Source organism: Anolis sagrei, chromosome 3, assembly GCF_037176765.1.
Source record: "Anolis sagrei isolate rAnoSag1 chromosome 3, rAnoSag1.mat, whole genome shotgun sequence".
Classification (NCBI taxonomy): Eukaryota; Metazoa; Chordata; class Lepidosauria; order Squamata; family Dactyloidae; genus Anolis; species Anolis sagrei.
Window position 1 is genome coordinate 198658545 of NC_090023.1, and position 14251 is coordinate 198672795.

Here is a 14251-nt window from a genome sequence, read left to right on the forward strand (position 1 = left end):
TTTTCACTAATTAAACCATAAAACTGGCCCAGACATGCAGAAATAATAACGAAACGACCTCAAAACAATAACGAAACGAATACAATATCGAAATACGAAGCATTTACAAAACGTTTTTGAAAATTCGTTTTTTTAAATAATTGCTCCAGAATGGTTCGTTATCGTTTTGTAATTGAAAAAATTAACGAATTATTAACGAATTACGAATTAACGAAACGAAACCGCCCAGCCCTACTATCTATCTATCTATATCTATCTACCTACCTATCTATATCTAAGGCTGGATGGCTCTTTGTCAGGAGGGCTTTGATTATGTTTTCTTGCCCTGGTGAAGGGAGTTGGATTGAATGGCCTTCAGGTAGTTCTCAACCTGGGGGTCAGGACCCCTGGGGAGGGTTGTGAGGGGGTGTCAGAAGGGTCACCAAAGATCACCAGAAAACACAGTGATTTCTCTTGGTCATGGGGGTTCTGTGTAGGAAGTGTGGTCCAATTTCTATTGTTGGTGGAGTTCAGAATGCTCTTTGATTGTAGGTGAACTATAAATCCCAGTAACTACAACTCCCAAATGTCAAGGTTTGTTTTCCCCAAATTCCATCTGTGTTCGTATTTGGGCATATGGAGTATTCATGCCAAGTTTGGCCTAGATCCTTCATTGTTTGAGTCCACAGTGCTCTCTGGATGTAGGTGAACTACAACTTCAAAACTCAAACCCTTCTAGTATTTTCTCTTGATCATGGGAGTCCTGTGTGTCAAGTTTGGTTCAATTCCATCGTTGGTGGAGTTCAGAATGCTTTTTTTGTTATAGATTAACTATAAATCCCAGCAACTACAACTCCCAAATGACAAAATCAATTTTTGAGTGATGATCACTCCTTGGGTTAGTAGGTGTCTTGTGGCCAAATTTGGTGGCAATTCGTCTTGCAGATTTTGAGTTATGATTTCACTCAAAACGAACACAGCATATATGTGTGTGTGTGTGTGTGTGTGTGTGTATATATACATTTTATGTATCATGTCAAAAGTGAACCTTCTTGTAGCAACCAGATGCATTCCAAATGGCCAGCTACAGATCACTGATCAAAGGACATTTAGTATAATGCCAAGTTTTTTTAAATTTGTTTGTGATTTTAAATGCATCACAACTGTACACAAACAAATTTTTAAAAACTTGGCATTATACTAAATGTCCTTTGATCAATGATCTGTAGCTGGCCATTTGGAATGCATTTGGTTGCTACAAGAAGGTCCTCCATTGTGCATGTGGCAGGGCTCAGACTACATTGTAATAGGTGGTCTGTGGTTTGCTCTTCTCCACACTCACATGTCATGGACTCCACTTTGTGGCCCAATTTCTTAAGGTTTGCTCTGCATCTCGTGGTGCCAGAGCACAGTCTGTTCAACACCTTGTAAGTCACCCAGTCTTCTGTATGCCCAGGAGGGAGTCTCTTATCTGGTAACAGCAATAGCTTGAGGTTTCTTGATTTAAGGCATTGGTGTGCTGGCTGATATCTGAACAGAGAATGGGCAGAAGATGTCACTGCCTTTGTCCTTTCATTGTTGGCTGCTACTTCCCAGCAGATGTCATGTGGTGCAATACCAGTTAAATAGTATAATTTCTCCAGTGGTGTAGGGTGTAGACATCCTGTGATAATGTGACATGTCTAATTAAGAGCCACATCCACTGTTTTAACGTGATGAGATGTGTTCCACACTGGGTATGCGTATTCAACAGCAGAGTAGCAAAGTACAAGGGCAGATGTCTTCACTGTATCTGGTTGTGATCTCCAGGTTGTGCCAGTCAGCTTTTGTATGATATTATTTCTAGCACAGTTCACGATAACACCCAAGTATTTTGGTGTGCTGCAATGTTCCAGTGGGATTCATTCAGAAGTGACTTGCAGAAATGTATAAGTGATAAGCTGAAAAAGGAAGTTAGAACCTTTGAAACCTCTCAACTCCACCCTTGTGGATCCATGCTATGGTGGACTACACCATGACACTCAAGATATTGCTGCTTCATATCCTTCTGGGTCCAGCAAAACTGCCTGCTACCAACAGCCATATTATTACAGATCAGATATGTCTATTATCAACTTTTTGGCTTGGAAATATATCTTTAGAAGAACAGATAGTCTAATATCACCTATAGAATGTAAGATATAGCATAAGATTTAATCCAAGCAGTTTGCTCTGTTGTAGTGTTGGTGGAAAACCAATTTCAGGTTTATTGTCAGTCTGGGAAAAATGCCATTTACTCTCTGGAATGTAAATAAGTTGAGAAATACCTATACTCAAGAGATGAAGGCATCTAGTAATTTGTGATTGAAGGTAAACCTTCATAGGTACACTGACTATACACTGACAGCTTTAGCATTATTATAACTCCTGCCATTAGGATCTGCATTTCAGTTGGGTAGAGATAAGACAGAAGGAGTGAGTCCTTTGTTTTGATCGGTCAACTGATAAACTGAGTCCATGTCAAAAGAGAGTAAAAGAACAAAGAGTCAAAAAATAGGCTGCTTTGTTTGGATACAATGCAAGAACACCCAGTTTGATAAGCAGTTTGGCTATTCCTACTAGTCCAAAATGTTGATATATTTGTATACCCATTTTAAGATTTAATGGTATTTAATGAGGTAAGACCTTGAATGTCTGTGTTTAACAAAATGATATTAGAATTTTTTAAATGCATTTATAGTCTATGTTGTACTGTGAAGTTGGTTATGAATATGATACAAGGGATAGGATTCTGTACTATGGAAACTGTGGAAGAATCTGATGATGGATAACAGACTGTGTTAGCTTTAAAAAGGCATGTGTTAAGTATTGCTAAGCCTGTAAAGAGCTTAATGGAGAGATATAAAGGGTCATACCCAGGAAAGACCTTATGAAAGTCCTGAGAAACATACAACATTATTGACATTGAAATAATATAATATGCTTTACATGCAATGTAATATAATAAAGCTAAATCCTGATGTCTGTATCTCTAACTAAGGAGGATGTTATGCTTATATGTATCTATGAATGATTAATTAAAATAAATAGATTAAAATAGTATTAAAAAGTTATACATCCTGAAGTTCCAGAGCTTAAGAATGTTTAGGTGGAGAATAGATGATACATTGACTATTTATCACAAATTGGATACTCCGGTGATGGAGTGACCCCATTTAGAATCCAGAATTATCTGACAAATGGGAGGCCCCTCAATTCCTCAGACTAAGAGACTGAGGGATTGAGAGGTAAGGAATCATACATACTAATAGCATAGGAACAGGCCTGATGGGATAGGAACAGGACAACTGCTTCAACAACAGTATATTTACAAAAAGTGCAACACCATTAATGAACATTTGAATAAAGCAATGAAACTCAGTAGAAGGTGCGTGAGTAGAAAGAGCAAGAGAGAGTTAGACAGCTAAGTTGGACAACAGTCGACAAGCACACAAGTTAAGTGAAAGAAGATTCGGGGCAGCAGGTGCCTAAGGGAAAGTCAGATGGAGGAGACAAAGATCTAAGGGAAAGATGAATACAGAAAGCATAGAGATAACAAGAAGAACCGTCCATAAAAAGATAGACTCAGGAGGAAGGAAAATCACACAACAGATGAAGAAACAAGAAGAGCTTTGTGCTTGACAGTGAGGGAGTGAATGATAATGAAAAAGTATTGGAATTTCATTAGAAAAGGCAGTCAGACCAGCAACACAGTGATTTGAGCTGGCTAGTCTGTTGAAAAAGAATTTATTATTGCAGAAACACTATGTATATCTTTGACTGTTATTTTACCAGAGCTTGGAAGAATGACTTTTTTGGATTGCAGGGCCCTATTGACTGATGTTCCTAATTTATACTATTAATTTTAATACTTACAAATGCAGGTATTTATTGCAATTTCATATAGTTTGAAAAAGTACCTTTTGGTTTACTGTGTAACTCTGAAATCCTGCAGCAACATTGCGAGATTGTAAAAAAAAAAAAAAAAAGACTTCTCCAAATTGCAGTAAGCACTTCTTGCTATGCTGATTCTGAGGAGTTTCGTCCACAAAAGCAACTTTTCCAAACTGTAGAATTTGATTTTCTATAGTATGTAAAAAAAATAAGATTCAATTCACAGTAGAAAGGCTATGTTAAGACAAGTTCTTGTGTTTTGCTGAATTTGATAATCACCAACAATGGAGTGGAGTATTACCCTTTAGTCATTTTAGCCTTTTCTCTCCCTCTCTGTAACCATTTCCATCCCATTCTACCTAATACAAGGGAATGAAATCTGCCAGCTTTAAAACAGTTTTAAAGGTAGATAAGATAGAGTAATAATGAATTAAAGGGTCTTCTCAAATGGCCATTGGAGAGTTAAAAAGCTCGAGTAAACAAAAAGTTTGCCTACTGTGAAAAGACAACCAATTTCAACCAACCTCTTAATGGAAAATGTCCACAGCTTTTGAGAAAGCTCTCTTTCCTGTGTTCCCATCAAATATGCCAAAATAGCAGTCGGACTTAATCCAAGGATCTTAAAAACCTATTGTTGGGAGGTGTGGTCTCTGAGACAGACTGGACTCAAACTCTCTCATACTTTATAAGTCATAACCATCACTTTGTATTGTGCCTACAGACATGTAGACCAAGTGTTGACAATTTGATTTGGGTGAAAAGAAAATTTGGATGAGCAGATATTGATGGGGTGATACTCTCCAAAGTCTCCTGAGATGGTAATGCAACCCACTTCCCTTTTACTAGTTGGCTACTGCTGCTACAGATCAACCAAGTCAATCTATATAAATAAACATGTAATGTTTGTTTGTGGGATAACAGAACTCTAAAACCACTGGACGAATTGACACCAAATTTGGACACAAGACACCTAACAACCCAATGTATGTCCTTCACTCAAAAAAATTGCTTTTGTCATTTGGGAGTTGTAGTTGCTGGAATTTATAGTACACCTACAATCAAAGAGCATTCTGAACCCCCCCCCCCCAACGATGGAATTGAACCAAACTTGGCACACACTTCTCCCATGACCAACAGAAAATACTGGAAGGGTTTGGTGGGCAGTGTCCTTTGGTTTTGGAGTTGTAGTTCACCTACATCCACTGTGGACTCAAACAATGATGGATCTGGACCAAACTCTACAAGAATACTCAATGTGCCCAAATGTGAACACTGGTGGGAGATTGGGGAAAATAGAATCTTGACATTTGGGAGTTGTAGTTGCTGGGATTTGTAGTTCACCTACAATCACAGAGCATTCTGAACCCTACCAACAATAGAATTTGGCCAAACCTCCCACACAGAACCCCCATGACCACCAGAGTGGGCCACAGCAACGCGTAGCAGGGGACGGCTAGTGATTTATATAAATGATGATTCAACAGTCAGACTACTGTATAAAATTTGTGCAGAGATTAGCAGTGTCTCATTACAAATAGATTTCCCCAAATAAATTGGTACCATGAAAAGGTTGTCTTGTGTTTTCTGTTCTCTTTGACAAAACTTCAGTGGAAGAATTTCCGCAAATAATTTGTCTAATATTTGTTAGTTTATATTTCTTTGTTCAGGCATTTTCTGCTAAATCCAAAGTTTTCCTTGTATTGCATTTCATGCCCGCCCCCCCCCCAACTGTATTGCATGAGTTGATGTATATTCATTTAAAAAAAAAAGAAATATTTTCATTTTTTTTTCCTAGGAGTGATTGGGTAACATCTTACAAAGTTATGGTGAGCAATGACAGCCATGCATGGGTCACAGTCAAAAACATTTCTGGAGACATGGTTAGTATCAGATAATATTTTCAAAACCATAATCATCTAGTTATAGCTTAATAAATGGACCTGCTGCTTCAAAATAAGGCATTAATGAAAACTCCCTGGACAAGTAACATGTGCATGAAATACTACTTGTAGTCTGGTGACACATTATCTTCCAGACAAGTTCTATCCTTTAAAACTGCTTTACATGCAATGTAATATCTAATATCCCTCAAACTTATCTGAGAAAGTTGGGACAGTGCGAACAAGCAATACAAAAGCTTTGGAAGAAGTTTCTTGCTGTTTTTTTTTGTTTTTTTTTAGTAAAGAAGAAAGTGTAATAGTGGGGCATTGGGCTGTGTGATGTGGACGTGCATTTTTGACATTTGGTAGGAAGGAATAGTGCCCTGCTACTGCTCCTGGAGAAGTTACAGGTTGGGGCCACCAGGGAGATACCTTTTGGGGAAATTTTAAAAGGAGATTTTATTTCAAAAAAGAAAAGAAATTCCTAAAAATCAGAGGATGACCATAAAGTTATGAAACTTGGTGGGCTAACAGTGGTATGTGTGTCCTCCAAGTGTGGTCATTTTCATCCTGATAGTTCTAAAAATGACAGGAAGGGGAGCCCAGGAAGCTCTCCTATTGTCGCCAATGGGTCGGTTCCGGCTGCATTTTTCGGCTGTGAACCAAAAATGACTATTTGGCTACCCATCCATTTTTGGGAGGTGCACAAAACCAATCTTGGGGTCTCCTATAATTCAGCCAGCAGAAATGGATCAAGGTTCAGCTGAAATGCGCAAGCCTAGTAAATGTATTATTCTATGACTTAGTGTAGGTTGCAGAGTATGATGCACATCGTCATGTGGTGAATTCCATTTAAGGGAATTTCTAAGGAGCAGTTTCTCAATTAAAAAGTAGCATCAAAACAAGAAGTCAAAGAAGAGGTACATTGAAGTTTATCAATGTCATTTTTAACCATACTATATTTCTGTTGATATGTTTGGATGAACAAAAATCAGAATGGGGATGAGCAGTATCAATGCCTATTCAACACATGTTGCAGTCTTCTCTGGATGGAGGCAGTGCAAAATTCCAATCATTGCCCTCTGCAATAGAATATACAGTAGTATATGTGTACCACACAAGCCCTATGCACATGCTACACTTGTATATATGTTCACATGCAGTTGCAAGATTCTTCTATACTAGCTCTACCCCACGATATCTCCCTTGTGAGCTACAGAGGCCTGAATAGAAGATCCTGTCCAGAAGCAGCTCCTTTCATATGGAAGACCCATACACCACAACACTTAATATTTTGGTTATCTGGATCATTTGTTGACCAAAACCACAAATAGAAACTCTTTTTGGGAACTCACATTCATGCTAAACATGGGAGATTAAGTGCAAAGTACTAAATGAACATGATGCTGGAGTTATAGTCCTGCAGTTACCTGTGAATATCTTGTATACAAATAACACATGTATAGGGCAACTGTATCTGCAAGTATAAATTTGTAATGATAACTATACAAATCATTTAAATGCATAAGCTATTTGTCACACACAAGTTTGCTTTTGTAAATACCAATGCTAGAAATAATAATATAGAACAGTGGTTCTCAAAGTGTGCTCCGCAGAAGCATACTGAGGGCTCCGTGAAGCATACTGAGGGCTTCTGCAGTTTGCTCTTTCCTCCAAGCTTTCCTTCCTTTCCTTCTCCTCCCCTCCCTGCCTCCTGTGCCCCCCAAAGGCTTTTTTCCTCACCTTCTATTGGGGGGGAGGGATTGATTGTCATTTTAATGCATGACAGGAGGGGGTTGGATTGGATGGCCTCTGCAGTATTCCACTAAAATACTGTTAAGTTTATGTTTGTTAAAATTATTCTTCATTTTAAATATTGTATTGTTCTTTCTTTTCATTTCTTTTTTTGTACTACAAACAAGATATGTGCAATATGCATAGGAATTTGTTCATTTTTTAAAATTAATTCACACAAACACTCTCCATCTGTCAAAATGTTTGCCCATGCCTGATTGACATACACACACACACACATACACAATATGTAATATAATATAAATATATTATAAATATAATATATAAATATTTTGGAGGGTTGCACAAGAAACTTGCTTCAAAAAGTGCTCTGTAGCTGAAAAAGTTTGAGAACCCCTGAAATAGAGGTTCAGTTGTGTGTAACATATCTGGAAATATTCTCTTAACACTTCAACTCTCTCAAGTTATGAATATTATGATTGCCCTGCAGCTGAAAGTACAGACTATAATCTTGTGAGAACAACTTTAGATTCAGCCTGTTCAACTTTTCTGACACCATGAAAAGATTGAAATGCATCAAAAGACACAGACATAACTGAGGCACACTGATAGGACTACCTTCCATTTAAATTTCCAAGCTCTACTACCCTGCTTTGAAAGAAGCAGAAGCAAGTGAAGTTCTCCTTCCTGCTCTCATCCTTTTTCTCCTTTGTGCCTCAAAGGAGACAATTAAGCTGCATGGAGGCCAAACAAAATATGAACCTCAGTTATCATGTGTTCCTGCTTTCTTTTTCCAGTTGGCAAGGTTACGATCAAGTTTCATCTTTGGACTTCTTTCAGGTGTTGTTATTAATGCTGCCCACTACTTGTGTGTTGAAATAGATTTTCGAAGGCAACAGTGAAAAGGAAATCCCAGTCCTCAATGAACTGCCCATTCCTCTTGTTGCACGTTACATTCGAATAAACCCTCGAACATGGTATGAAGAAGGAAGCATCTGTATGAGGATGGAAATCCTTGGCTGTCCTCTCCCAGGTAAAAGTCATGTTTATGACCTGTTTTGCTCTAATGTAGGTAAAAGAGCCAAAGGAAGACTCATAGACTAATGTCAATAAGCTATCAGCACCACAGTATCTGGTTGCAAATGTTATGAACTGAATCCAATTTCTGGTCCAACTCAAACAGCTCAATTGCATTATAGATTTTATATAAGTGTTGACTTATGATTCAGCTTTGGATTCAATTAATGTACACTCGCTCTTACTAGAAATTGAATGTTGACCTCTGAACCTCTTTTGTTTCAGAGATTCCCTGGAGTTGTTAATTCAGAATGAATGGTTGTTCTGTGTTACTTAGTTGAAGGTAGATAAAGCATCTTTCCTAAATAGTCCCTGGAAGGTTATCTGAACATAAATAATTTGTGAACTCCTAGACAGATAATTTTATTAGCTAAAATTAATTTATCATTTGGGTGTGAGGAGGACATTCAACTACTTCACAGATAGATAGCAGTGAGGGGACAGTAAATAGAAGAAAGAGATAAAGAATGTGGAGAGATAAGTGAACATGTATGCACATGTGCATATATTCTCTCTCATTTTTTACCTTTCCTTTCTAGTTTGCAGAGTATTGCTGTGAAGATGGATACAGAATGACACATAGGGATTAGTTGTTGCCTGAAAGGGATAGATGTACTTTTCTTTCGAGTTCTTTTGCAAATCAAACACAAAGGGAAACTGTGTGTGTGTGTGTGTGTGTGTGTGTGTGTGTGTGTACACGCTTATGTGTGTATGTATATATCTTGATCCAGGGAGAGAAGAAAATGCCTTTAAGCACAGACAGTGTTTATTTATTTATGATATGTCACAGAATGGTCATTGCAAGGCAGGATCACATATTTTTAACAGAAAGATGATCATTATTTGCTTGCAGATGCTTAATGGTTTATATTCCAGATTAGATTCAAGTCCCATTGCAGCCATGGACTCCTTTGGGCAACACTGTCTTAAAATGTTTTTTGTTGTTTGAAATGACTAGCAGCCTCTTTCATTGCTTGCTGCATACTCCCTTTGAAGTAAATGGAAGTTGTTTTGAATTACTGGTATTAGGAGTGAAATGGAAACATTGAAGTGGGAATTACATTGAATTATTGGCAGTTCTTGGAATTAACATTATTTGAAAAAAAATTGCTATCTTCTTTCCATTCTGACTTATAGCAATGGCATCAAAGAATTTAATTTGAAAGATTTTTTTTTTTACCGAAAGTGTTTGCCATTGCTTTTCTCCAAAGCTGAAAGAACGTGACTTGCCCAAGGCCACACAGTGGGTTTCCACAGTCAAGTGGGTATTTGAAACCTGGTCTTCCAGAATCCTGATCCAAAACTCAAGCCACTACACAACACTGTCTCTCTGTAGATTACAAAGAGCTAAAAGAATACTAGATGGCAATGCAATGCTGTGTAGGAAAATGTCATACAGAACAAGAAGATGCATGAAAAACAGCTACAACTTCTAAAGCCTAAGAAGCCTTGGAGGAATGCCTGAGGACATTTTGATTGCACACATTCTATTGAAAAATACTCTAAAGATTTTGCTTGTCACTTGAACAAGCAGCAACTGGCATAAAGAACTAGCGGATGTTACCTGCCATCCCGCTGATTCAGCATGCTAAACTTTGCTAAGGGTATGTTGTTTTCAGTAATGCATAAGAAGGAGGAGAAAAGTAATCTCCAGAGCTTTATACATCCTTTATCTGAAATAGTATTCCTAGCAATTTCCTATTTATATTATTCCTCTCTGTGGAATGGAAGTCATATTTAGGCAGTTTCCAAGTTACAAACATCCAGCTTACAAATGACTCAGAGTTAAGAAAGGGGGTGAGACAACAGGAAGTGAGAGAAATATACCCCTCGGAAGGGAAATTCCTTCCTGGAAGAGTTACCTTGGGGAAAAGATGTCTTCACTGAAGCATTCTCACAAATCCTTGTTTCAACAACAAGCCAAATTTTTCAAAATCCAATTATCAGAGGCACAGAAATTGAGGTTAAATCTTCTGAACTTAAGGGCGCTCTTAATCCATCCCACTAGTATGGCCATTCTTGAACATTTCAATCCACTCACAAACTCATAAACAACTCTACAAGAAAGAACTTTATCCCCATCCTGAGAGCACATGAGGAGATGAATTTGTACTTTTGGCACACTTTCTTCCCACAAAAAGTGTATGATCAAATGCTGTTCCCCTTTGGTGCAATTTATAAGTTTCACAGCCATCTTCACCACATCATGACAACTCTTGTACTAAACTGCAAGGTCAGCCACCTTGCCAGACAGACTAGTCCCATGACACTCTCAGACATGACCAGTTTACTACTGCTCCCTCCCTCACCATTTCTAATGAAAATATAACAGTGTGGAAACTTTTTGAAAAACATATAAATAAAATCCACAGTTGTAACATGTCTTTATTTGGGCCAACCAAAAGATAGCAAAAGTGTCCTTCTGAATTTCCTTAATTGATGGCAATTAAAAACAATCTTGGACAAAGAAAGATAGGATTAGATAAATGTTTGTAATGTTTGTGTATGAATATAATGAATTCATGTCCTGGCATTGAATGTTTGCCATTTGTATGTTGTGCTCCGCCCAGTGTCCCCTCCGGGGTGAGAAAGGCATAATATAAATGTTTTAAATAAATAAATAAGGAGGTACAAAAAGTGGAATGGGAAGAAACAGAAAATTCCAACTGGGCAGGCTAATAACCATGAAATCAACTTTTAAAATTTTTATTCCATCACCGTATAGTTTTTCTATATCCTCATGAAAAATGTCTTTTATTTTTACTACAGACCCAAATAATTATTATCACAGAAGAAATGAAATGACAACAACAGACAACCTTGATTTTAAACATCACAACTACAAAGAAATGAGGCAGGTAGGACACAAAGAGCAGAATTTTGGGTGAGGACTTATATGAAAGGAGAATTATGTATGCATACTGACTTTTATAAGAAAGGATTGTGAAAGCTGCAAAAAATGTTCACCTGTGATTTTTAAAGCCATGGGTGAACTTTCAAAAGACAAAAGAAACTCTCTTGTATTCATAATATAAAATTTAAATTCCTCCTCCTGACATCAACTTCTGCCAAATCTTTTATCCTACTGAAATCCCAGTTTCATAAATGAACCCTCCTGATTCATCCATACTAATACAGAAATATCAGCATGTAGTTCTCAAAAATTTGGGGTTGATGCCCTGTTAGCTATCATGGTGATAATGAATTTGTCTTTCCGTTGCTTTTAAAAAAGGTTTATTTTGTTCAACAGCTTTTCATACTGAAAATATTTATACCTATTGAATTTGGCTCATGCAGATAGGTGATAATTATGCTGTCCTGGATCAAATTTCCCTGAAATCCCATTCTCCATCAAGCAGATTTTGGATTAAAGATCCTTAGTTGTTCTTTCCCAAGGGGGCTTAAAGAATTTCATCTTTGTGAATTCAATGCAAACTGATCCAGTCTGCAACCCTGATACGCAAATTAAAAGTTAATCATCTAGCTAATTTCACAGTTTTTAAAAGTTATAATTCCCAATTTTAAAGAAGACCAAAATATGCTTTGATGGGCATATTTTGAAAGAAAATTCTACAAGGTCTCTGTAACCACATAACCCGTATCTGTGGATTCACTCATCTGTGCCTGGGGTGGAAATAGTCTCTCTGGGCATTTTCTAGGTTCTCCGAGTGATTCTATAGTATGCTTCCCCTTGAAAGTGTCATAGAGTTATGTCGGAGAGCTTAGCAAATTCCTGGAGAGAACTTTTTTAGGATCTCTAGGTCCTCCAATGCAATTTTATAGTATGCTTGGACTGGAAGAGAGGTAATTTACTGGTGTTCAGTCATATCCACACAGAATCATGATCTGGTTAGAAATTGACCCCTTCCCTCTCAGCTATGGTGTGTGTTACTGTAGCCCTTTCTATATTGGGGGGGGGGGTGTGTGTGGGAGGGTTGCAAATGCCAATAAACTATTTAAATGTTCAATTTTTAAAAAACTCAATGCTCATGAGTTGGGAAGCAAAAGACTAATGTGTAAAAATATAAATGCAAAAATAATCTGAAACAGAAACAAAAAGATTTTCCATCTATTTTCTCTGCTTGCAGGGCAGTGACAATGCGGTATGGTGTAAACTGGGTTACTGTATGGAATATATTAGGTGCCCTTCAGAAAATTTCCTGTCTTACATTTCTGTAGCCATAATTTTATACTGTAAATAGGAGCAATATTTCATTCTGAGATGACAGGTAGTGAGACTGGAAACAGAAGGTTTGTGCCACACAAATGGCCAAGATTTACATGAGCATTAATCCTTGCTGGTCTAAATTTAGAACTACCAGCTATAATTATATTCCTTTAGCTTCAATCTCACAGCAGGAAAATGGCTAGATTTATATCACCATAGGTGTAGGTGTAAAATGTGCTAAAGATATTTCCTCTCTATCTTATCCTTCACATATATAAAGATAATACATTTGGACATGAAGTATGTGAATCATTTTGAGTGTGCTGAATCTTCAGTGTGTTTATACTGAGTGAGTCATCATTCATTTTTTATTGAGCAATTGTGTACTGAGTCACACAGTGTGCTCACAAGAGATTTCATGGCCTATATTTCCAGCAGACAGATTAGACGAGTAGAAACTCAATTGGCATAATTAGTGTCAAGAACAATAAAGTTAAATGAATTTAGGTCCTAATTGTGCAAAGACAGGTTGGTCAGGTTTGGAATATATCTGGGGGAAACAAAATGCTTAAAGCAGGAGAAAATTATTTCCTCTGATCTTATATAGGGATGAAAAAGAGATGTGATAAAATGATGACAATAGCTTTAACTGGTCAGTAGAGAGCTCAATCCTTCATCATGGTCTCTAATATCCTCTGCTTCTCTGATCACGGAGTGATTTGGGAACATTATTGAAATCGTGACATTGAGCAGTGTTCAGTTGTTCATTTTCAATGATAAGGATTCTACACAGCCCAAATGTGATTTAACAAATCTAAGAAATATCTGTAGTGGGATTGGATAAATTGTTAGCATGTATGAGTATGCCCATACTCATACATGCACACATGCACATTAAAAGGCTAATACATATACCTCAAATTAATTTAGAGTAGGCCTTTAAAATGATTGCCAGAATCCTAGATTAGCTGCTTAATTAAAGAGAGGCAACTAAATATTATCTTAATAATATAAGTAATGGTAAGGGCCCTCGTATTGATGGCTGCAGGTTGATTTGCTGGTAGGAGGGGTAAACACATATTATTTTCCTTGTTTTCCCATTGCCAGCTGAATGGATCTACTTTACTCAAGTCAACATTAGTTTTTAAAATGGATGAGGGGTTCCTGGCTGTTAAGGTGGAATGTGATATGTTGGATTAGTAAACATGAAACAATTGCAGATCTCTGATTCTATAATCTATAACTATAATATCAAATACTGGCCATTATTTGTTGGGCTAACATCATTTTTCCTCTCTCTGCTGCCATGATATAATTCCTCTATTTCCTTCTCCAATATTGCTTCCTCTTTCTCCTTATTAAAACATGTCTGTGAGACCATCCAAATAAACATCAAATAACCACATGCACCAGTGGCACAGTGGGTTAAACCGCTGTGCCGGCAGGATAGGTCGCAGGTTCAAATCCAAGGAGAGCGCGG

The 14251-nt window shown here is 37.4% G+C and overlaps 1 protein-coding gene across 1 annotated transcript in view; it reads left to right on the forward strand.

Annotated features, from left to right (window-relative positions):
- Window positions 1-14251, forward strand: part of CPXM2 (carboxypeptidase X, M14 family member 2) — a 92314-nt gene that overhangs the window by 36977 nt on the left and 41086 nt on the right. Inside the window, exons 5-7 of the mRNA XM_060768595.2 lie at window positions 5687-5771; window positions 8409-8559; window positions 11373-11461. Coding sequence (XP_060624578.2) covers window positions 5687-5771; window positions 8409-8559; window positions 11373-11461 — 325 coding nt within the window. The remainder of the gene's footprint in view (window positions 1-5686; window positions 5772-8408; window positions 8560-11372; window positions 11462-14251) is intronic.